The sequence below is a fragment of the Pristiophorus japonicus genome, chromosome 17, assembly GCF_044704955.1.
Source record: "Pristiophorus japonicus isolate sPriJap1 chromosome 17, sPriJap1.hap1, whole genome shotgun sequence".
In the NCBI taxonomy this organism is placed as follows: Eukaryota; Metazoa; Chordata; class Chondrichthyes; family Pristiophoridae; genus Pristiophorus; species Pristiophorus japonicus.
Genome location: NC_091993.1, coordinates 44,455,012 through 44,479,072, shown reverse-complemented (window position 1 = coordinate 44,479,072; position 24,061 = coordinate 44,455,012). Strand labels below are relative to the sequence as shown.

Here is a 24,061-nt window from a genome sequence, read left to right as displayed (position 1 = left end):
GCGGCGCTCCCTCAGTACTGCCCCTCCGACATTGCTGCACTCCCTCAGTACTGCCCCTCTGACAGAGCTTCCTCAGTGCTGCCCCTCCGACTGTGCAGCATTCCCTCAGTCCCGCCCCTCTGACAGAGCTCCCTCAGTACTACCCTCCGACTGTGCAGCACTCCCTTAGTAATGCCCCTCTGACAGAGCTCCCTCAGGACTGCCCCTCCGACTGTGCAGCACTCCCTCTGTACTACCCCTCCGACAGTGCAGCACTCCCTCAATATTGCCCCTCAGACCGTGCAGCACTCCCTCAGTACTGCCCCTCCGACAGTGCGGCACTCCCTCGGTACTGCCCCTCCGACAGTGCAGCGCTCCCTCAGTGCTGCCCCTTAGACAGTGCAGCGCTCACGAAGTACTGCCACTCCGACAGTGCTACGCTCCCTCAGTGCTGCCCCTCCGACAGTGTGGTGCTCTCTCAGTACTGCCCCTCCGACAGTGCAGCACTCCCTCAGTACTGCCCCTCTGACAGTGCGGCGCTCCCTCAGTACTGCCCCTCCGACAGTGCGGCGCTCCTTCAGTGTTGCCCCGCCGACAGTGCGGCGCTCCCTCAGTACTGCCTCTCTGACAGTGCAGCACTCCCTCAGTACCGCCCATCTGAGTACTGCCCCTCTGACAGTGCAGCACTCCCTCAGTACTACCCCCCGACAGTGCAGCACTCCCTCATCATTGCCCCTCCGACAGTGCAGCACTCCCTCAGTACTGCCCCTCCGACAGTGCAGCACTCCCTCAGTACTGCCCTTATGACAGTGCAGCACTCCCTCAGTACTGCCCCTCCGACAGTACAGCACTCCCTCAGTACTGCCCCTCTGACAGTGCAGCACTCCCTCAGTACTGCCCCTCTGACAGTGCAGCACTCCCTCAGTACCGCCCCTCTGAGAGAGCTCCCTCAGTTCTGCCCCTCCGACTGTGCAGCACTCCCTCAGTACTGCCCCTCTGACAGAGCTCCCTTAGTACTGCCCCTTCGACTGTGCAGCACTCCCTCAGTACTGCCCCTCTGACAGTGCACCACTCCCTCAGTACTGCCCCTCTGCCAGTGCAGCACGCACTCAGTACCGCCCCTCTGAGAGAGCTCCCTCAGTACTGCCCCTCCGACTGTGCAGCACTCCCTCAGTACCGCCCCTCTGACAGAGCTCCCTCAGTACTGCCCCTCCGACTGTGCAGCATTCCCTCAGTGCTGCCCCTCTGACAGAGCTCCCTCAGTACTGCCCCTCCGACAGCGCAGCACTCCCTCAGTACCGCCCCTCTGACAGAGGTCCCTCAGTACTGCCCCTCCGACAGTGCAGCGCTCCCTCAGTGCTGCCCCTCCGACAGTGTGGCGCTCCCTCAGTACTGCCCCTCCGACAGTGCTGCACTCCCTCAGTACTGCCCCTCTGACAGATCTCCTTCAGTCATGCCCCTCCGACAGTGCAGCACTCCCTCAGTACTGCCCCTCTGACAGTGCGGCGCTCCCTCAGTACTGCCCCTCCGACAGTGCGGCGCTCCCTCAGTACTGCCCCTCCGACAGTGCGGCGCTCCCTCAGTACTGCCTCTCTGACAGTGCAGCACTCCCTCAGTACCGCCCATCTGAGTACTGCCCCTCTGACAGTGCAGCACTCCCTCAGTACTACCCCTCCGACAGTGCAGCACTCCCTCATCATTGCCCCTCCGACAGTGCAGCACTCCCTCAGTACTGCCCCTCCGACAGTGCAGCACTCCCTCAGTACTGCCCTTATGACAGTGCAGCACTCCCTCAGTACTGCCCCTCCGACAGTGCAGCACTCCCTCAGTACCGCCCCTCTGAGAGAGCTCCCTCAGTTCTGCCCCTCCGACTGTGCAGCACTCCCTCAGTACTGCCCCTCTGACAGAGCTCCCTTCGTACTGCCCCTTCGACTGTGCAGCACTCCCTAAGTACTGCCCCTCTGACAGAGCTCCCTCAGTACTGCCCCTCCGACAGCGCAGCACTCCCTCAGTACTGCCCCTCTGACAGAGCTCCCTCAGTAATGCCGCTCCGACTGTGCAGCAGTCCCTCAGTACTGCCCCTCCGACAGTGCAACACTCCCTCAGTAATGCCCCTCTGACAGAGCTCCCTCAGTACTGCCCCTCCAACTGTGCAGCACTCCCTCAGTACCGCCCCTCTGACAGAGCTCCCTCAGTACTGCCCCTCCAACTGTGCAGTACTCCCTTAGTACTGCCCCTCTGACAGAGTTCTCTCAGTACTGCCCCTCCGACAGTGCAGCACTCCCTCAGTACTGCCCCTCCGACAGTGCAGTACTCCCTCAGTACGGCCCCTCTGACAGAGCTCCCTCAGTACTGCCCTCCAACTGTGCAGCACTCCCTCAGTACCGCCCCTCTGACAGAGCTCTCTCAGTACTGCCCCTCCAACTGTGCAGTACTCCCTTAGTACTGCCCCTCTGACAGAGTTCCCTCAGTACTGCCCCTCCGACAGTGCAGCACTCCCTCAGTACTGCCCCTCCGACAGTGCAGTAATCCCTCAGTACGGCCCTTCTGACAGTGCAGGACTCACTTAGTACTGCCCCTCTGACAGAGCTCCCTCAGTACTTCCCCTCTGACTGTGCAGCACTCCCTCCGTACCGCCCCTATGACAGAGCTCCCTCAGTACTGCCCCTCCGACTGTGCAGCACTCCCTCAGTACTGCCCCTCTGACAGAGCTCCCTCAGTACTGCCCCTCCGACTGTGCAGCACTCCCTCAGTACTGCCCCTCTGACAGAGCTCCCTCAGTACTGCTCCTCCGACTGTGCAGCACTCCCTCAGTACTGCCCCTCTGACAGAGCTCCCTCAGTACTGCCGCTCCGACTGTGCAGCACTCCCTCAGTACTGCCCCTCTGACAGAGCTCCCTCAGTACTGCCCCTCCGACTGTGCAGCACTCCCTCAGTACTGCCCCTCTGACATAGCTCCCTCAGTACTGCCCCTCCGACTGTGCAGCACTCCCTCAGTACCGCCCCTCTGACGGAGCTCCCTCTGTACTGCCCCTCCGACTGTGCAGCACTCCCTCAGTACTGCCCCTCTGGCAGAGCTCCCTCAGTACTGCCCCTCGGACAGTGCAGCACTCCCTCAGTACTGCCCCTCTGACAGTGCAGCACTCCCTCAGTGCTGCCCCTCTGACAGTGCAGCACTCCGTCAGTACCGCCCCTCCGACAGTGCAGCACTCCCTCAGTACTGCCCCTCCGACAGTGCAGCACTCCCTCAGTACTGCCCTTATGACAGTGCAGCACTCCCTCAGTCCTGCCCCTCCGACAGTGCAGCAGTCCCTCAGTACTGCCCCTCTGACAGTGCAGCACTCCCTCAGTACTGCCCCTCTGCCAGTGCAGCACGCACTCAGTACCGCCCCTCTGAGAGAGCTCCCTCAGTACTGCCCCTCCGACTGTGCAGCACTCCCTCAGTACCGCCCCTCTGACAGAGCTCCCTCAGTACTGCCCCTCCGACTGTGCAGCATTCCCTCAGTGCTGCCCCTCTGACAGAGCTCCCTCAGTACTGCCCCTCCGACAGCGCAGCAAATCCCTCAGTACCGCCCCTCTGACAGAGGTCCCTCAGTACTGCCCCTCCGACAGTGCAGCGCTCCCTCAGTGCTGCCCCTCCGACAGTGTGGCGCTCCCTCAGTACTGCCCCTCCGACAGTGCTGCACTCCCTCAGTACTGCCCCTCTGACAGATCTCCTTCAGTCATGCCCCTCCGACAGTGCAGCACTCCCTCAGTACTGCCCCTCTGACAGTGCGGCGCTCCCTCAGTACTGCCCCTCCGACAGTGCGGCGCTCCCTCAGTACTGCCCCTCCGACAGTGCGGCGCTCCCTCAGTACTGCCCCTCCGACATTGCTGCACTCCCTCAGTACTGCCCCTCTGACAGAGCTTCCTCAGTGCTGCCCCTCCGACTGTGCAGCATTCCCTCAGTCCCGCCCCTCTGACAGAGCTCCCTCAGTACTACCCTCCGACTGTGCAGCACTCCCTTAGTAATGCCCCTCTGACAGAGCTCCCTCAGGACTGCCCCTCCGACTGTGCAGCACTCCCTCTGTACTACCCCTCCGACAGTGCAGCACTCCCTCAATATTGCCCCTCAGACCGTGCAGCACTCCCTCAGTACTGCCCCTCCGACAGTGCGGCACTCCCTCGGTACTGCCCCTCCGACAGTGCAGCGCTCCCTCAGTGCTGCCCCTTAGACAGTGCAGCGCTCACGAAGTACTGCCACTCCGACAGTGCAGCGCTCCCTCAGTGCTGCCCCTCCGACAGTGTGGTGCTCTCTCAGTACTGCCCCTCCGACAGTGCAGCACTCCCTCAGTACTGCCCCTCTGACAGTGCGGCGCTCCCTCAGTACTGCCCCTCCGACAGTGCGGCGCTCCTTCAGTGTTGCCCCGCCGACAGTGCGGCGCTCCCTCAGTACTGCCTCTCTGACAGTGCAGCACTCCCTCAGTACCGCCCATCTGAGTACTGCCCCTCTGACAGTGCAGCACTCCCTCAGTACTACCCCCCGACAGTGCAGCACTCCCTCATCATTGCCCCTCCGACAGTGCAGCACTCCCTCAGTACTGCCCCTCCGACAGTGCAGCACTCCCTCAGTATTGCCCTTATGACAGTGCAGCACTCCCTCAGTACTGCCCCTCCGACAGTACAGCACTCCCTCAGTACTGCCCCTCTGACAGTGCAGCACTCCCTCAGTACTGCCCCTCTGACAGTGCAGCACTCCCTCAGTACCGCCCCTCTGAGAGAGCTCTCTCAGTTCTGCCCCTCCGACTGTGCAGCACTCCCTCAGTACTGCCCCTCTGACAGAGCTCCCTTAGTACTGCCCCTTCGACTGTGCAGCACTCCCTCAGTACTGCCCCTCTGACAGTGCACCACTCCCTCAGTACTGCCCCTCTGCCAGTGCAGCACGCACTCAGTACCGCCCCTCTGAGAGAGCTCCCTCAGTACTGCCCCTCCGACTGTGCAGCACTCCCTCAGTACCGCCCCTCTGACAGAGCTCCCTCAGTACTGCCCCTCCGACTGTGCAGCATTCCCTCAGTGCTGCCCCTCTGACAGAGCTCCCTCAGTACTGCCCCTCCGACAGCGCAGCACTCCCTCAGTACCGCCCCTCTGACAGAGATCCCTCAGTACTGCCCCTCCGACAGTGCAGCGCTCCCTCAGTGCTGCCCCTCCGACAGTGTGGCGCTCCCTCAGTACTGCCCCTCCGACAGTGCTGCACTCCCTCAGTACTGCCCCTCTGACAGATCTCCTTCAGTCATGCCCCTCCGACAGTGCAGCACTCCCTCAGTACTGCCCCTCTGACAGTGCGGCGCTCCCTCAGTACTGCCCCTCCGACAGTGCGGCGCTCCCTTAGTACTGCCCCTCCGACAGTGCGGCGCTCCCTCAGTACTGCCCCTCCGACAGTGCTGCACTCCCTCAGTACTGCCCCTCCAACAGTGCAGCACTCCCTCAGTACTGCCCCTCTGACAGTGCAGCACACCCTCAGTACCGCCCCTCTGACAGATCTCCTTCAGTCATGCCCCTCCGACTGTGCAGCACTCCATCAGTACTGCCTATCCGACAGTGCAGCACTCCCGAAGTACTGCCCCTCCGACAGAGCTCCCTCTGTACTTCCGCTCCGACTGTGCAGCACTCCCTCATTACTGCCCCTCTGACAGAGCTCCCATAGTACTGCCCCTCCGACAGTGCAGCACTCCCTCAGTACTGCCCCTCTGACAGAGCTTCCTCAGTGCTGCCCCTCCGACTGTGCAGCATTCCCTCAGTCCCGCCCCTCTGACAGAGCTCCCTCAGTACTGCCCCTCCGACTGTGCAGCACTCCCTCAGTACCGCCCCTCTGACGGAGCTCCCTCTGTACTGCCCCTCCGACTGTGCAGCACTCCCTCAGTACTGCCCCTCTGGCAGAGCTCCCTCAGTGCTGCTCCTCCGACTGTGCAGCACTCCCTCAGTACTGCCCCTCCGACAGTGCGGCGCTCCCTCAGTACTGCCCCTCCGACAGTGCGGTGATCCTTCAGTGCTGCCCCTCCGACAGTGCGGCGCTCCCTCAGTACTGCCCCTCCGAAGTGCGGCGATCCTTCAGTGCTGCCCCTCCGACAGTGCGGTGATCCTTCAATACTGCCCCTACGACAGTGCTGCACTCCCTCAGTCCTGCCCCTCCAACAGTGCAGCACTCCCTCAGTACTGCCGCTCCGACAGTGCAGTACTCCCTCAGTACGGCCCCTCTGACAGAGCTCCCTCAGTATTGGCCCTCCAACAGCGCAGCACTCCCTCAGTACTGCCCCTCTGACAGAGCTCCCTCAGTACTGCCACTATGACTGTGCAGCACTCCCTCAGTACTGCCGCTCCGACATTGCGGCGCTCCCTCAGTACTGCCCCTCCGACAGTGCGGCGATCCTTCAGTGCTGCCCCTCCGACAGTGCGGCGCTCCCTAAGTACTGCCACTCCGACAGTGCAGCGCTCCCTCAGTGCTGCCCCTCCTACAGTGTGGTGCTCCCTCAGTACTGCTGCTCAGACAGTGCAGCACTCCCTCAGTTCTACCCCATCCGACAATGCGGCGCTCCCTCAGTACTGCCCCTACGACAGTGCTGCACTCCCTCAGTACTGCCCCTCCGACAGTGCAGCACTCCCTCAGTACTGCCGATCCGACAGTGCAGGACTCACTTAGTACTGCCCCTCTGACAGAGCTCCCTCAGTACTGCCCCTCTGACTGTGCAGCACTCCCTCCGTACCGCCCCTATGACAGAGCTCCCTCAGTACTGCTCCTCCGACTGTGCAGCACTCCCTCATTACTGCCCCTCTGACAGAGCTCCCATAGTACTGCCCCTCCGACAGTGCAGCACTCCCTCAGGACTGCCCCTCTGACAGAGCTTCCTCAGTGCTGCCCCTCCGACTGTGCAGCATTCCCTCAGTACCGCCCCTCTGACAGAGCTCCCTCAGTACTACCCTCCGACTGTGCAGCACTCCCTCAGTAATGCCCCTCTGACAGAGCTCCCTCAGGACTGCCCCTCCGACTGTGCAGCACTCCCTCTGTACTACCCCTCCGACAGTGCAGCACTCCCTCAATATTGCCCCTCAGACCGTGCAGCACTCCCTCAGTACTGCCCCTCCGACAGTGCGGCACTCCCTCGGTACTGCCCCTCCGACAGTGCAGCGCTCCCTCAGTGCTGCCCCTTAGACAGTGCAGCGCTCACGAAGTACTGCCACTCCGACAGTGCAGCGCTCCCTCAGTGCTGCCCCTCCGACAGTGTGGTGCTCTCTCAGTACTGCCCGTCCGACAGTGCAGCACTCCCTCAGTACTGCCCCTCTGACAGTGCGGCGCTCCCTCAGTACTGCCCCTCCGACAGTGCGGCGCTCCTTCAGTGTTGCCCCGCCGACAGTGCGGCGCTCCCTCAGTACTGCCTCTCTGACAGTGCAGCACTCCCTCAGTACCGCCCATCTGAGTACTGCCCCTCTGACAGTGCAGCACTCCCTCAGTACTATCCCTCCGACAGTGCAGCACTCCCTCATCATTGCCCCTCCGACAGTGCAGCACTCCCTCAGTACTGCCCCTCCGACAGTGCAGCACTCCCTCAGTACTGCCCTTATGACAGTGCAGCACTCCCTCAGTACTGCCTCTCCGACAGTACAGCACTCCCTCAGTACTGCCCCTCTGACAGTGCAGCACTCCCTCAGTACCGCCCCTCTGAGAGAGCTCCCTCAGTTCTGCCCCTCCGACTGTGCAGCACTCCCTCAGTACTGCCCCTCTGACAGAGCTCCCTTAGTTCTGCCCCTTCGACTGTGCAGCACTCCCTAAGTACTGCCCCTCTGACAGAGCTCCCTCAGTACTGCCCCTCCGACAGCGCAGCACTCCCTCAGTACTGCCCCTCTGACAGAGCTCCCTCAGTAATGCCCCTCCGACTGTGCAGCAGTCCCTCAGTACTGCCCCTCCGACAGTGCAACACTCCCTCAGTAATGCCCCTCTGACAGAGCTCCCTCAGTACTGCCCCTCCAACTGTGCAGCACTCCCTCAGTACCGCCCCTCTGACAGAGCTCCCTCAGTACTGCCCCTCCAACTGTGCAGTACTCCCTCAGTACTGTCCCTCTGACAGAGTTCCCTCAGTGCTGCCCCTCCGACAGTGCAGCACTCCCTCAGTACTGCCCCTCCAACAGTGCAGTACTCCCTCAGTACGGCCCCTCTGACAGAGCTCCCTCAGTACTGCCCCTCCAACTGTGCAGCACTCCCTCAGTACCGCCCCTCTGACAGAGCTCCCTCAGTACTGCCCCTCCAACTGTGCAGTACTCCCTCAGTACTGCCCCTCTGACAGAGTTCCCTCAGTACTGCCCCTCCAACAGTGCAGCACTCCCTCAGTACTGCCCCTCCGACAGTGCAGTAATCCCTCAGTACGGCCCTTCTGACAGTGCAGGACTCACTTAGTACTGCCCCTCTGACAGAGCTCCCTCAGTACTTCCCCTCTGACTGTGCAGCACTCCCTCCGTACCGCCCCTATGACAGAGCTCCCTCAGTACTGCCCCTCCGACTGTGCAGCACTCCCTCAGTACTGCCCCTCTGACAGAGCTCCCTCAGTACTGCTCCTCCGACTGTGCAGCACTCCCTCAGTACTGCCCCTCTGACAGAGCTCCCTCAGTACTGCCGCTCCGACTGTGCAGCACTCCCTCAGTACTGCCCCTCTGACAGAGCTCCCTCAGTACTGCCCCTCCGACTGTGCAGCACTCCCTCAGTACTGCCCCTCTGACAGAGCTCCCTCAGTACTGCCCCTCCGACTGTGCAGCACTCCCTCAGTACCGCCCCTCTGACGGAGCTCCCTCTGTACTGCCCCTCCGACTGTGCAGCACTCCTTCAGCACTGCCCCTCTGGCAGAGCTCCCTCAGTACTGCCCCTCGGACAGTGCAGCACTCCCTCAGTACTGCCCCTCTGACAGTGCAGCACTCCCTCAGTGCTGCCCCTCTGACAGTGCAGCACTCCGTCAGTACCGCCCCTCTGACAGAGCTCCCTCAGTACTGCCCCTCCGACTGTGCAGCACTCCCTCAGTCCTGCCCCTCTGACAGAGCTCCCTCAGTACTGCCCCTCCGACAGTGCGGCACTCCCACAGTACTGCCCCTCCGACAGTGCAGCACCCCCTCGGTACTGTCCCTCCGACAGTGCAGCACTCCCTCAGTACTGCCCCTCTGACAGAGCTCCCTCAGTACTGCCCCTCCGACTGTGCAGCACTCCCTCAATACTGCCCCTCCGACAGTGCAGTACACCCTCAGTACGGCCCCTCTGACAGAGCTCCCTCAGTACTGCCCCTCCGACAGTGCAGCACTCCCTCAGTACTGCCCCTCTGACAGAGCTCCCTCAGTACTGCCACTACGACTGTGCAGCACTCCCTCAGTACTGCCGCTCCGACATTGCGGCGCTCCCTCAGTACTGTCCCTCCGACAGTGCAACGCTCCCTAAGTACTGCCACTCCGACAGTGCAGCGCTCCCTCAGTGCTGCCCCTCCTGCAGTGTGGTGCTCCCTCAGTACTTCTGCTCAGACAGTGCAGCACTCCCTCAGTTCTACCCCATCCGACAATGCGGCGCTTCCTCAGTACTGCCCCTACGACAGTGCTGCACTCCCTCAGTACTGCCCCTCCGACAGTGTAGCACTCCCTCAGTACTGCCGATCCGACAGTGCAGGACTCACTTTGTACTGCCCCTCTGACAGAGCTCCCTCAGTACTGCCCCTCTGACTGTGCAGCACTCCCTCCGTACTGCCCCTATGACAGAGCTCCCTCAGTACTGCTCCTCCGACTGTGCAGCACTCCCTCAGTACTGCCCCTCTGACAGAGCTCCCTCAGTATTGCCCCTCCGACTGTGCAGCATTCCCTCAGTACTGCCCCTCTGACAGAGCTCCCTCAGTACTGCTCCTCCGACTGTGCAGCATTCCCTCAGTACTGCCCCTCTGACAGAGCTCCCTCAGTACTGCCCCTCCAACTGTGCAGCACTCCCTCAGTACTGCCCCTCTGGCAGAGCTCCCTCAGTACTGCCCCTCGGACAGTGCAGCACTCCCTCAGTACTGCCCCTCTGACAGTGCAGCACTCCCTCAGTGCTGCCCCTCTGACAGTGCAGCACTCCGTCAGTACCGCCCCTCTGACAGAGCTCCCTCAGTACTGCCCCTCCGACTGTGCAGCACTCCCTCAGTACTGCCCCTCCGACAGTGCAGCACTCCCTCAGTACTGCCCCTCTGACAGAGCTCCCTCAGTACTGCCCCTCCGACAGTGCCGCACTCCCTCAGTACTGCCCCTCTGACAGAGCTCCCCCAGTACTGCCCCTCCGACAGTGCGGCACTCCCACAGTACTGCCCCTCCGACAGTGCAGCACCCCCTCGGTACTGTCCCTCCGACAGTGCAGCACTCCCTCAGTACTGCCCCTCTGACAGAGCTCCCTCAGTACTGCCCCTCCGACTGTGCAGCACTCCCTCAGTACTGCCCCTCTGACAGATTTCCCTCAGTACTGCTCCTCCGACTGTGCAGCACTCCCTCAGTACTGCCCCTCCGACAGTGTGGCGCTCCCTCAGTACTGCCCCTCCGACGGTGCAGCGCTCCCTCAATGCTGCCCCTCCGACAGTGCGGCGCTCCCTCAGTACTGCCCCTACGACAGTGCAGCACTCCCTCAGTGCTGCCCCTCCGATAGTGCAGCACTCCCTCAGTACTGCCTCTCCGACAGTGCAGCAGTCCCTCAGTGCTGCCCCTCCGACAGTGCGGCGCTCCCTAAGTACTGCCACTCCGACAGTGCAGCGCTCCCTCAGTACTGCCGATCCGACAGTACAGTACTCCCACAGTACGGCCCCTCTGACAGAGCTTCCTCAGTACTGCCCCTGTGACAGTGCAGCACTCCCTCATACTGCCCCTCTGACAGAGCTCCCTCAGTATTGGCCCTCCAACAGCGCAGCACTCCCTCAGTACTGCCCCTCCGACTGTGCAGCACTCCCTCAGTACTGCCCCTCCGACAGTGCAGTACACCCTCAGTACGGCCCCTCTGACAGAGCTCCCTCAGTACTGCCCCTCCGACAGTGCAGCACTACCTCAGTACTGCCCCTCTGACAGAGCTCGCTCAGTACTGCCACTCCGACTGTGCAGCACTCCCTCATTACCGCCCCTCTGACAGAGCTCCCTCAGTACTGCCACTCTGACAGTGCAGCACTCCCTCAGTACTGCCCCTGCGACAGTGCAGTACTCGATAAGTACAGCCCCTCTGACAGAGCTCCCTCAGTACTGCCCCTCTGACAGTGCAGCACTCCCTCAATACTGCCATCTGTCAGAGCTCTCTCAGTGTTGCCCCTCCGACAGCGCAACACTCGCTAAGTACTGCCCCTCCGACTGTGCAGCACTCCCTCAGTACTGCCCCTCTGACAGATCTCCCTCAGTACTGCCCCTCCGACAGTGGCGCACTCCCTCAGTACTGCCCCTCTGACAGAGCTCCCTCAGTACTGCCCCTCCGACAGTGCGGCACTCCCTCAGTACTGCCTCTCCGACAGTGCAGCACTCCCTCGGTACTGCCACTCCGACAGTGCTGCGCTCCCTCAGTGCTGCCCCTCCGACAGTGTGACGCTCCCTCAGTACTGCCCCTCCGACAGTGCAGCACTCCCTCAGTACTGCCCCTCCGACAGTGCGGTGCTACCTCAGTACTGCCCCTCCGACAGTGCGGCGATCCTTCAGTGTTGCCCCTCCGACAGTGCGGCGCTCCCTCAGTACTGCCCCTCCGACAGTGCAGCGCTCCCTCAATGCTGCCCCTCCGACAGTGCGGCGCTCCCTCAGTACTGCCCCCTACGACAGTGCAGCACTCCCTCAGTACTGCCCCTCCAACAGTGCAGCACTCCCTCAGTACTGCCCCTCCGACAGTGCAGCACTCCCTCAGTACTGCCCCTCCGACAGTGCAGCACTCCCTCAGTACTGCCCCTCCGACAGTGCGGCAGTCCCAGAGTACTGCCCCTCCGACAGTGCAGCACTCCCTTGGTACTGTCCCTCCGACAGTGCAGGACTCACTTAGTACTGCCCCTCTGACAGAGCTCCCTCAGTACTGCCCCTCCGACTGTGCAGCACTCCCTCAGTACCGCCCCTATGACAGAGCTCCCTCAGTACTGCCCCTCCGACTGTGCAGCACTCCCTCAGTACTGCCCCTCTGACAGAGCTCCCTCAGTACTGCTCCTCCGACTGTGCAGCACTCCCTCAGTACTGCCCCTCTGGCAGAGCTCCCTCAGTACTGCCCCTCCGACTGTGCAGCACTCCCTCAGTACCGCCCCTCTGACGGAGCTCCCTCTGTACTGCCCCTCCGACTGTGCAGCACTCCCTCAGTACTGCCCCTCTGGCAGAGCTCCCTGAGTACTGCCCCTCCGAAAGTGCAGCACTCCCTCAGTACTGCCCCTCTGACAGTGCAGCACTCCGTCAGTACCGCCCCTCTGACAGAGCTCCCTCAGTACTGCCCCTGCGACTGTGCAGCATTCCCTCAGTACTGCTCCTCCGACAGTGCAGCACTCCCTCAGTACTGCCCCTCTGACAGAGCTCCCTCAGTACTGCCCCTCCAACAGTGCCGCACTCCCTCAGTACTGCCCCTCTGACAGAGCTCCCTCAGTACTGCTCCTCCAACAGTGCGGCACTCCCACAGTACTGCCCCTCCGACAGTGCAGCGCTCCCTCAATGCTGCCCCTCCGACAGTGCGGCGCTCCCTCAGTACTGCCCCTACGACAGTGCAGCACTCCCTCAGTACTGCCCCTCCGATAGTGCAGCACTCCCTCAGTACTGCCCCTCCGACAGTGCCGCACTCCCTCAGTACTGCCCCTCTGACAGAGCTCCCTCAGTACTGCCCCTCCGACAGTGCGGCACTCCCTCAGTACTGCCTCTCCGACAGTGCAGCACTCCCTCAGTGCTGCCACTCCGACAGTGCAGCGATCCCTCAGTGCTGCCCCTCCTACAGTGTGGTGCTCCCTCAGTACTGCTGCTCCGACAGTGCAGCACTCCCTCAGTACTACCCCTCCGACAATGCGGCGCTCCCTCAGTACTGCCCCTACGACAGTGCTGCACTCCCTCAGTCCTGCCCCTCCGACAGTGTAGCACTCCCTCAGTACTGCCGATCCGACAGTGCAGTACTCCCTCAGTACGGCCCCTCTAACAGAGCTTCCTCAGTACTGCCCCTGTGACAGTGCAGCACTCCCTCATACTGCCCCTCTGACAGAGCTCCCTCAGTATTGGCCCTCCAACAGCGCAGCACTCCCTCAGTACTGCCCCTCCAACTGTGCAGCACTCCCTCAGTACTGCCCCTCCGACAGTGCAGTACACCCTCAGTACGGCCCCTCTGACAGAGCTCCCTCAGTACTGCCCCTCCGACAGTGCAGCACTCCCTCAGTACTGCCCCTCTGACAGAGCTCCCTCAGTACTGCCACTCCGACTGTGCAGCACTCTCTCAGTACTGCCCCTGTGACAGATCTCCCTCAGTACTGCCCCTCCGACAGTGCAGCATTCCCTCAGTACTGCCCCTCCGACAGTGCAGTACTCGCTCAGTACGGCCCCTCTGTCAGAGCTCTCTCAGTATTGCCCCTCCGACAGCGCAACACTCGCTAAGTACTGCCCCTCCGACTGTGCAGCACTCCCTCAGTACTGCCCCTCTGACAGTGCGGCACTCCCTTAGTACTGCATCTCCGACAGTGCAGCACTCCCTCGGTACTGCCCCTCCGACAGTGCAGCGCTCCCTCAGTGCTGCCCCTCCGACAGTGTGGCGCTCCCTAAGTACTGCCACTCCGACAGTGCGGCGCTCCCTCAGTGCTGCCCCTCCGACAGTGTGACGCTCCCTCAGTCCTGCCCCTCCGACAGTGCAGCACTCCCTCAGTACTGCCCCTCCGACAGTGCGGCGCTACCTCAGTACTGCCCCTCCGACAGTGCGGCGATCCTTCAGTGCTGCCCCTCCGACAGTGCGGCGCTCCCTCAGTACTGCCCCTCCGACAGTGCAGCGCTCCCTCAATGCTGCCCCTCCGACAGTGCGGCGCTCCCTCAGTACTGCCCCTACGACAGTGCAGCACTCCCTCAGTACTGCCCCTCCGACAGAGCAGCACTCCCTCAGTACTGCCCCTCCGACAGTGCAGCACTCCCTCAGTACTGCCCCTCCGACAGTGCAGCATTCCCTCAGTACTGCCCCTCCGACAGTGCGGCACTCCCACAGTACTGCCCCTCCGACAGTGCAGCACTCCCTCGGTACTGTCCCTCCGACAGTGCAGCACTCCCTCAGTACTGCCCCTCTGACAGAGCTCCCTCAGTACTGCCCCTCCGACTGTGCAGCACTCCCTCAGTACTGCCCCTCTGACAGAGCTCCCTCAGTACTGCTCCTCCGACTGTGCAGCACTCCCTCAGTACTGCCCCTCTGACAGAGCTCCCTCAGTACTGCCCCTCCGACTGTGCAGAATTCCCTCAGTACTGCTCCTCCGACAGTGCACCACTCCCTCAGTACTGCCCCTCTGACGGAGCTCCCTCTGTACTGCCCCTCCGACTGTGCAGCACTCCCTCAGTACTGCCCCTCTGGCAGAGCTCCCTCAGTACTGCCCCTCCGACAGTGCAGCACTCCCTCAGTACTGCCCCTCTGACAGTGCAGCACTCCCTCAGTGCTGCCCCTCTGACAGTGCAGCACTCCGTCAGTACCGCCCCTCTGACAGAGCTCCCTCAGTACTGCCCCTGCGACTGTGCAGTATTCCCTCAGTACTGCTCCTCCGACAGTGCAGCACTCCCTCAGTACTGCCCCTCTGACAGAGCTCCCTCAGTACTGCCCCTCCGACAGTGCCGCACTCCCTCAGCACTGCCCCTCTGACAGAGCTCCCTCAGTACTGCCCCTCCGACAGTGCGGCACTCCCACAGTACTGCCCCTCCGACAATGCAGCACCCCCTCGGTACTGTCCCTCCGACAGTGCAGCACTCCCTCAGTACTGCTCCTCTGACAGTGCAGCACTACCTCAGTACTGCCCCTCTGACAGAGCCCCCTTCGTACTGCCCCTCCGACTGTGCAGCACTCCCTCAGTACCGCCCCTCTGACAGAGTTCCCTCAGTATGCCCCTCCGACTGTGCAGCACTCCATCAGTACTGCCCCTCTGACAAAGCTCCCTCAGTACTGCCCCTCCGACAGTGCAGCACTCCCTCAGTACTGCCCCTCCGACAGTGCAGTGCTCCCTCAGTACGGCCCCTCTGACAGAGCTCCCTCAGTACTGCCCCTCTGACAGTGCAGCACTCCCTCAATACTGCCCCTCTGACAGAGCTCCCTCAGTATTGCCCCTCCGACAGCACAGCTGGCCTTCAGTACTGACCCTCCGACTGTGCAGCACTCCCTCAGTACTGCCCGTCTGACAGAGCTCCCTCAGTGCTTGTTAGATCTCTTAATTTCCAATGAAATACGAACTCCGATGGTAGTTTTAACTTTTTAATCTTGGCAGAGAGCAACAAACTGCTGGCTGATTGCCAGTTTCTTTGTGTTACTGAGACACATTGTCAAAATGGCTGTATTTTATACCTGGATCAATTTACAGAAAAGAACTCGCCTTCTTTGACCTTATTGGCTCAATTGAAAGTCTTTTAATGTTTTATTGGCTCGCTACCCAAGGTCCGAAAATGTCAAGTTGATTGATGAGTTCATGCAACATGCCGAATTGCATGTAGCAGCCTTGACTTGGGGGTCTGTGAATTTTCAGTCTGTTTAAATGAGCCTGTTTGAATTCTCTATCAATCTCCCCTTTGATTCTTTCACTAACTGAATCATAAAACATCAGGTATCACTGGTTAAACATTCTACAAAATAATTTCATACATGTTCATAGAGTTTCCATCTAAAATTTGTTGATGTATTTCGCCACATGTCCGGACTAGTAGCTTCCACACAAATTTACACCAACCTGAGTTCCATCGTGGCCACAATGGAAGTCTGATTTTAGTAGGTTAATTCACCTTATTCCAATTTAATCCAAATCAATATCTTAATTCAACCAGTAAACAACCTTTCCTTAAGCATAACATACCCCCGTGCCGCGTACAGACGGTCTGCTGGGACCGGCAAGGTGTCTCACCTGCGGGACAGCCGTCTGGTCGCAACAACATTTAATCAACATAAACAAACAATATAAAAGTAAAAGGTACTTACATGTAATTCCCTTGCTACTCTACTATTTCCCTTTGGTGCAGAGGGTCGGCTAGTAAGAAGTAGGCCTATGCCTAGAATACCTACAATCAATACTGCAGTAAATTTATACATTTTCGCGAAAAGTAATTGTCCTTATTAGATTTCAGCTTCAGTTACGGGTGCTCGTTTAACGTGTGAAGCGTGGATCCAGGCTTTCTTTCCTTGGACTTTAACAGCTGCCTGGGTGGTCAATAACACTTGATAAGGTCCCTCCCACTTGGCACCCAAAGGTTCTTTATGCAACTTTTTCACATACACCCAGACTCCCGGGATGATGTCGTGTCCTCCTTCGGGTGGATTACCCCAAGCTGCCGATACCTGTCGGGAAACAGAACTAATAGCATTGGTTAAGTTCTGACAGTATGGTAACAAAGTGTCACTCATTAAGTGAACATCAGCTTTCCGTAAATCGATAGTTCCTGGCAGTGACATGGGTCTTCCTGTTATAATTTCAAATGGGCTTAGGCCTGTAGTTCTGTTCGGGGTTGCCCTAATGCTACATAGCACTATTGGTAGTGCCTGGGGCCACGGTGTTCCTTCTTGGTGATATTTGGCAAGCTGTTGTTTCAGAGTTCGATTCATTCGCTCTACTTGTCCTGATGATTGTGGATGATAAGGACAGTGTAAATCCCACGTAATGTTCAGTAACCTACAGAATTCTTGCCAGACAGCACCTGTGAAGTGTGTTCCCTGATCTGAGTCAATGCTACTCGGGACTCCCCATCGGGGAATGTAATCCTTACACAACACCTTTGCAGCTTCTACCCATCTAGAGAATCTGTCGACCATGACAAGAATGTTAGTGTATCCTTGGCATGAAGGAAGAGATATATAATCAACCTGCAGATGCTGGAATGGTCCGACAGGGGCAGGGGGCCTCAGTTGGGGCATTACCGTGATGGGTCCAGAATTATTTTTCTGGCAGACCACACAGCGGTCTGTTACCAGCTGGGCATGTTTTTTAAATCCCCGACCCCACCAGCTTTTCTGGAACCGTGCCGTCATCTGTTGTGAGGCCAAGTGTCCCCACGAGTGGATCTGTTGGGCTAAAAAAGGCATAAGCGCTTGTGGCGCGACTGGCTTGTCGGTAACTCTTTGTCTCCAGACACCATCTTCGCATAGCTTAATTCCTGCCTCAATCCATGTCCATTTTTCCTCTCGGGAGCACTCGCCTTGCATTGTTTGAAGGTCTCGTGTCAGAGTCCTGAGTGCTTTCAATCTGCACATCTGTGTTGGTTCTTCTGGAGGAACGCCCTGTGAGGCGGCATCTTTAGCTGCCTGATCGGCTAGGGCATTTCCCTGTGCTTCTGTGGTATTTTCCTTGGTATGGGCCTTACACTTCAGGATGGACACTTCCTGAGGTAATTGTATGGCCTCCAGTAAGTCTCGGACTTCTTTTCCATTTCGGATAGGTGTACCAGCAGCAGTGAGGAATCCTCTTTTCCGCCAAAACATACCAAAGTCGTGAGCGACTCCAAAAGCATAACGCGAATCTGTGTAGACATTAGCTGTCTGTCCTTCTGCTATTCGACATGCTTCTGACAGGGCCCGTAACTCGGCCTGTTGTGCTGACGTTCCTGAGGGTAAACATCCTTTTGCCACTACCTCATATAAGGTTGTAACTGCCCATCCTGCTTTTCTGGTACCATTGTCAACAAAGGAGGAACCATCTGTAAACAGGATGAGGTCTGGGTTGTGCAGAGGCTCCTCTGCTGCTAAGGCTGCTTCTTCTGTTTCTTTTAAAATCTCCACGCAGTCATGCTCTTCACATTCTCTCCCCTCTTGCTCCCTCGATTCTGACATCGGAAGCATAGTTGCGGGATTAACCGGGCTGGCCCGGACGATATGGAGATTAGGAGCTTCCAAAACTGCTGTCCAGTGGGTCCATCTAGCTGCCGTCACCTGAGACATTCTATTCATAGACAGCAAAGCGTGTACGGTGTGGGGACACTTGACAATCAGCTTTTGGTCGAGGACTAGACCCGCAGTGATGATTACCGCTCGACATGTAGCTTCCATGGCCCTTAGGCAACTTCCCCATCCGAGGGCTACCGCATCCAGTTTTGCCGAATAATAGCCAATAGGTCTTTGCCGAGCCCCATGTTCTTGTGTCAGTATAGCTGTCATATATCCTTCTTTCTCATGAACAAACAGAGTAAATGGCTTACCACTGTCAGGGATTCCCAGAGCCGGTGCTGAACACAAAACCTTTTTCAAACTCAGGAAGGCCTCTTGCTGTTCTTTAGTGAGGGTGATGGCTTCTTTAGAGGCACGTTTCCCCTTTAAAATATCATTCAGTGGCTGAGCAAGCTGTGTGAAGGAGTCAATCCAATTTCTGTTAAAGTTACACAATCCCAAAAAAGACCTTAGTTCCTGAATAGTGGTGGGTTTTTTAGCAGCCCGAATGGCTGCAGTTCTATCCTGGGTAAGTTCTCTCTTTCCTTGTGAAATCTTTTGTCCCAGGTATACAACCTCTTCTTGGGATATTTGTGCTTTGTCGATGCTGGCTTTATGTCCTTTCAGCCGAAGGTGATCCAGCAAAGCTCGTAAATCTTGTTCATGCTGTTCTTTCGTGTTTGAAGCCAGCAGGATATCGTCTACATATTGGATGACTGTGGATGACAGGGGAGGTAATTCTCGCAAATGGCTTTGTAAAGCCATGTGGAATACCGTAGGGCTGTTGTGGAAACCTTGCGGTAACCGGGTCCAAGTATACTGTTGTCCTTGGACAGTGAAAGCAAACCACCTTCGAACCTCCGGTGCCAGAGGCACCGACCAAAATCCGTTGGCTATATCTATAACCGAGAAATATTTATGTTCAGGTTTGAGGGCATTAAAAATGGTGGAGGGATCTGCGACCAAAGGAGCTTTTTGATCAATACACTGGTTAGCTTTCCTATAATCGACAGTCAATCGCCAAGTCTCATTAGATTTCTGTACCGGTCACACGGGGCTATTGGAGGAGCTATGCGTTTTAATAAGCACCCCTTGTTTCTCCAATTGCTGAATAACCGGTAAGATTCCCGCGATGGCAGTTAGACTGATGGGATACTGTTTAGTGCATGGAGGCTTGGTCCCTGTAAATGACGTAGGCTCCATCTTGAGTAGGCCACAATCGTTCTTATCTTTAGCCCATATCGGGTGTTCCTTCAATTCTTCTTTCTTCAAAGTTCTAATTGACCATGTCACCCGACCATCCTCGAAATGCAACGATGAATCTATTTGGATTAGAACGTCCATTCCCAAAAGGGGTTGATTTACTGGACCTATCCAGACCGGCTTGGTTAGTTCATGTGGATCCAGCCCTATAAGTACCGGTGTTGTCCTTTTAATTTCCATTTTATGGCCCCCAACTCCATAGGCTGTACGTGCCCTACCATCCAACGGCAAAAAGTCTCCATATTGTAGGGGTAAGCATGTTAATTCCGCCCCTGTATCTAAAAGACAGTCCACATCCTTATCGCCCACCCTCACAGTTATATATAGCCCATCTCCCCTTTGTTGTATTAGTGCGAGGAAGGGGGACAGGGTGAGCTCTAATTGTTTTTTGCTATCCCAAGTAACTCCTTCTGTTGTTGTATTGTCAGTCGCTTAAATGCTTCTATGAGGTCGTTACCTTGTGACAAGCCTGGCTTGTTGGCTGAATTGTATCCCGGGCCACGTCCTCTTCCCCAGCCATGACCTTTCTGTTTTGCCCTGCACGTCTTGGCCCAGTGACCTTCTTTCCCACAATAATGACATTTTCCGGATAATTTTCCTAATGACTGTTTATCGGAATCCTGGGATTTCCATCCCATAGCCTGTACAGCTCGGACTTTAGCTCCCATATCCCGATCTAATTGGTTACATCGATCCACCAATGCTGCAAAGGTAGTTCCTCTACCTTCCCAGTCCGGTAACACTACCTTAAGCATTTTGGACAGTTCTGGCTTTAGACCTGCCACGAAAGCTGCTTTCAGGACTCCAAACACTTGTTCATCCATTTCCTCATCCGTATTATTCATACCCGAATGTTCTAGCCACGTGCATCTAAACCGCTCGTCATACTCCAGGACCTCCTCTGTTCCTTTCTGTTGGCAGGCTGCAATTTTTCCCCAGTCTGTCTTAGCTGGACTGAAGGCTTGCAGCCAGTGTTTAATCGCCTCCCATCCTGCATCTAATTCTTGCTCATTCTGCCCCAAAGCTTCTTCTACTTTGTCGTGCAATTTTCTTCCCTGTGTTTTTGGCACCATTATGGTCAAAATTTGCACTCCGTCCCAGGGATGAAGTTGATATATATTTCTTAAGCGGTCCAATTGGTCCCACGTTTTTACTCCCCCTTTCTTTGGATTGGGCAACTCCTTGGACCATTTATCAATTTTGTCTGAGTCTGCCGGATCATGAACTAAGTATTCTTCATACACCCTTCTCTTTGTTTTTTTGGTTCCGCCCTCATCCGCAGTCTCTTCTGATTTGACTACAACTCGTCTTTTTTTAAACGGGGCAAAGCGCACCCCTAATTCTTCATCACCCTCCGACACTGTATTGTCGGAGGATTCAGAAACCGTATCTATTCCTCGGTCGTGTCTTCGGGTTTGCGCTTTTAATTTATCCAAACATGGGTACCCTGGGAATTGATTAATACATTTTCCTTTTCCTATTACTGTCTCTTGACCTAATGATTTTTTCCATTCTTTAATTTCACCTTTAAGTTCTTTAACTTCTGCTTCCAGCTTTTCAAGTTCAAGCTTTTTCTGTCGCAGCTGCACACAAACAGCTTGCAATTGATCCTTTGTACTGGTCAGTTCTCGATCATGTTGGGAATGCATTATAATTTCATTCCGGTTTCGGATCTGGCCCATAACCGCTAGGGACCATCTAGTTCGCTCTTTATTTTTCATACGGGTCGTTTTTCCCCAGACCCTTTTGATCTCGTCCAAGGACCATTGTCCTTTGGAGGTTCCGTACTTTTGTTCGATCTTAATACAGGTTTTAGATAAGTTGAATTGTTGCTCTATGTATTCTTTCAACAGTTCAAGAATTAAATCTAGTGAAACTTCAGGTGGTGCCTGCCCACCTTTAACAGCTGTAGGCAATTCTTTGCCCTTATCTCCTGCCGCCATTTCTTTACTGAGTTCTTTACTGGGGTCTCGAATCGTAGGCCTGCTAGCCGATCAATAGGTCAGTGATTAAGTAACTAACACACCGCCGAAGTTTAGATGTCTATGGGACCTTGAGCCGACTACCAAGTGGAGGGTTCGCAAACCGGAGGCTTTCGGAATCGCGTAGAAGGAGAGGCGAATTTAGACTTTTGACCGAGGACTTTTTTTAAAAAGAGGAGTCCTTACCTCAGTATGTAGGTCCGATGTCCAAAATTGACGCTGCTCGCAGCGCCAAAATTGTTAGATCTCGTAATTTCCAATGAAATACGAACTCCGATGGTAGTTTTAACTTTTTAATCTTGGCAGAAAGCAACAAACTGCTGGCTGATTGCCAGTTTCTTTGTCTTACTGAGACACATGGTCAAAATGGCTGTATTTTATATCTGGATCAATTTACAGAAAAGAACTCGCCTTCTTTGACCTTATTGGCTCAATTGAAAGTCTTTTAACGTTTTATTGGCTCGCTACCCAAGGTCCGAAAATGTCAAGTTGATTGATGAGTTAATGCAACATGCCGAACTGCAACGAGCAGCCTTGACTTGGGGGTCTGTGAATTTTCACAGTCTGTTTAAATGAGCCAGTTTGAATTGTCTATCACTCCTGCCCCACTGACAGTGCAGCACTCCCTCAGTACTGCCCCTCTGACAGAGCTCCCTCGGTACTGCCCCTCCGACAGTACAGCACTCCCTCAGTACTGCCCCTCTGACAGAGCTCCCTCAGTACTGCTCCTCCGACTCTGCAGCACTCCCTCAGTACTGCCCCTCTGACAGAGCTCCCTCAGTACTGCCCCTCCGACTGTGCAGCACTCCCTATGTACTGCCCCTCTGACAGAGCTCCCTCAGTACTGCCCCTCTGACAGATCTCCCTCAGTACTGCCCCTCCGATTGTGCAGCACTCCCTCAGTACCGTCCCTCTGACAGAGCTCCCTCAGTACTGCCCCTCCGACTGTGCAGCACTCCCTATGTACTTCCCCTCTGACAGAGCTCCCTCAGTACTGCCCCTCCGACAATGCAGCACTCCCTCAGTACTGCCCCTCCGACAGTGCAGTACTCCCTCAGTACGGCCCCTCTGACAGAGGTCCCTCAGTACTGCCCCTCTGACAGTGCAGCACTCCCTCAATACTGCCCCTCTGACAGCACTCCCTCAGTACTCCCCCTCTGACAGAGCTCCCTCAGTACTGCCCCCTCCGACAGTGCCGCACTCCCTCAGTACTGCCCCTCTGACAGAGCTCCCTCAGCACTGCCCCTCCGACAGTGCGGCACTCCCTCAGTACTGCCCCTCCGACAGTGCAGCACTCCCTCGGTACTGCCCCTCCGACAGTGCAGCGCTCCCTCAGTGCTGCCCTTCCGACAGTGCGGCGCTCCCTCAGTACTGGCCCTCCGACAGTGCGGCACTCCCTCAGTACTGCCCCTCCGACAGTGCAGCACTCCCTCAGTACTGCCCCTCCGACAGTGCAGCACTCCCTCAGTACTGCCCCTCCGACAGTGCAGCACTCCCTCAATACTGCACTGAACTGTCAGCAATTCCCAAACCAATTATAACTACATGCTGCTCATCATTATCCGAGTCATTTACAATTGCTGAATGGCTCCTCTGTAGCTGTACTCTGTTCCTTTGGCTTGACTGGCTGCCATAGCTTGGTTGTGGTGGTGAGTTACAGCAAGGGGGAAACAAGGGAATACTATGGGCAGGTGAAGGGCCCCCATTCTGCAGAGCTGGAGTGGAGCAGCCCTGTTGAAGCCAGGGTGATATTTCAGCATCTTGCACTTGCTGAGTATGTGGGCTTAACCTCACGCGACGCTGGAGCTCCCAATCAGACCATCATCGAGCACTGCCCCCTGGCAGGCAGCCGACAAGGTATCCACGTTGTTACACTGCAAGCTTTGGCCTGGATATCTGACTGAGATATTGACATTTGATTTGCTTTGTCACTCCCACAATAGCCCTAACCGCAAGCTATGATCTGAAGGGCGCTCTGATTTTCAACTGCACTGAACACATTTAAAAACAATGTTAATGTTATTTTATTTGAATTTCAGGTTATTGCCAGGGCGACGGCTATCGAATAGGCTTTGGCGAATGTGTTGGAAAAGTGCTTCCAGCAATTCAGGTGTAATGGCCCGAGTGTGCCCTGAATGGGGAATGCCATCGAGATTCTCTTGCAATAGTTACTCAGTGTCCTCTCGCTCGGCCTGAGTGTCCCATTAGGACGTGGGCTTGGCACCGTCCCTCTCATCAATCAGTGTGGGGCGTTTTATTGTCTTTCAGAACGTAACTCTGCCTCAATCATTGTAATGTGGCTAAAGCATAAATTCACTTGCTGTTGGACTCTGAGCAAATTGTTCAAAGACTATTTCAGAATTAATGCCTGTGTAAACAGAACATTTCAATAAAGTTTGTAATTACAAGGCCAATTACCGGCTCGTGCTTGGAGATCCTGTCAGTCGCGAATAATAAAGAAAAAAGACTTGCATTTATATAGTGCCTTTCATGACCTCAGGACGTCCCATTGGCTTTACAGCCAATGAAGTACTTTAGAAGTGTAGTCACTGTTGTAATGTAGGAACAGCGTCATCCAACATGCGCACAGCAAGCTCCCACAAACAGTAATCTGAGAATGACCAGACAATCTGTTTTAGTGAGGTTGGTTGAGGGATAAATATTGGCCAGGACACTGGGGAGAACTCCGCTGCTCTTTAAAATAATGCCGTGGGATCTTTTACATCCACCTGTGAGGGCAGACAGAGCCACGGTTTCACGC

At 56.7% G+C, this 24,061-nt stretch overlaps 1 protein-coding gene across 1 annotated transcript in view; it reads left to right on the top strand.

The window, feature by feature from the left end:
* Window positions 1-23,703, top strand: part of fah (fumarylacetoacetate hydrolase (fumarylacetoacetase)) — a 211,518-nt gene extending 187,815 nt beyond the window's left edge. Inside the window, exon 14 of the mRNA XM_070859356.1 lies at window positions 23,340-23,703. Coding sequence (XP_070715457.1) covers window positions 23,340-23,416 — 77 coding nt within the window. The 3' untranslated portion in view covers window positions 23,417-23,703. The remainder of the gene's footprint in view (window positions 1-23,339) is intronic.
* The last annotated feature ends 358 nt before the right edge of the window (window positions 23,704-24,061 follow it).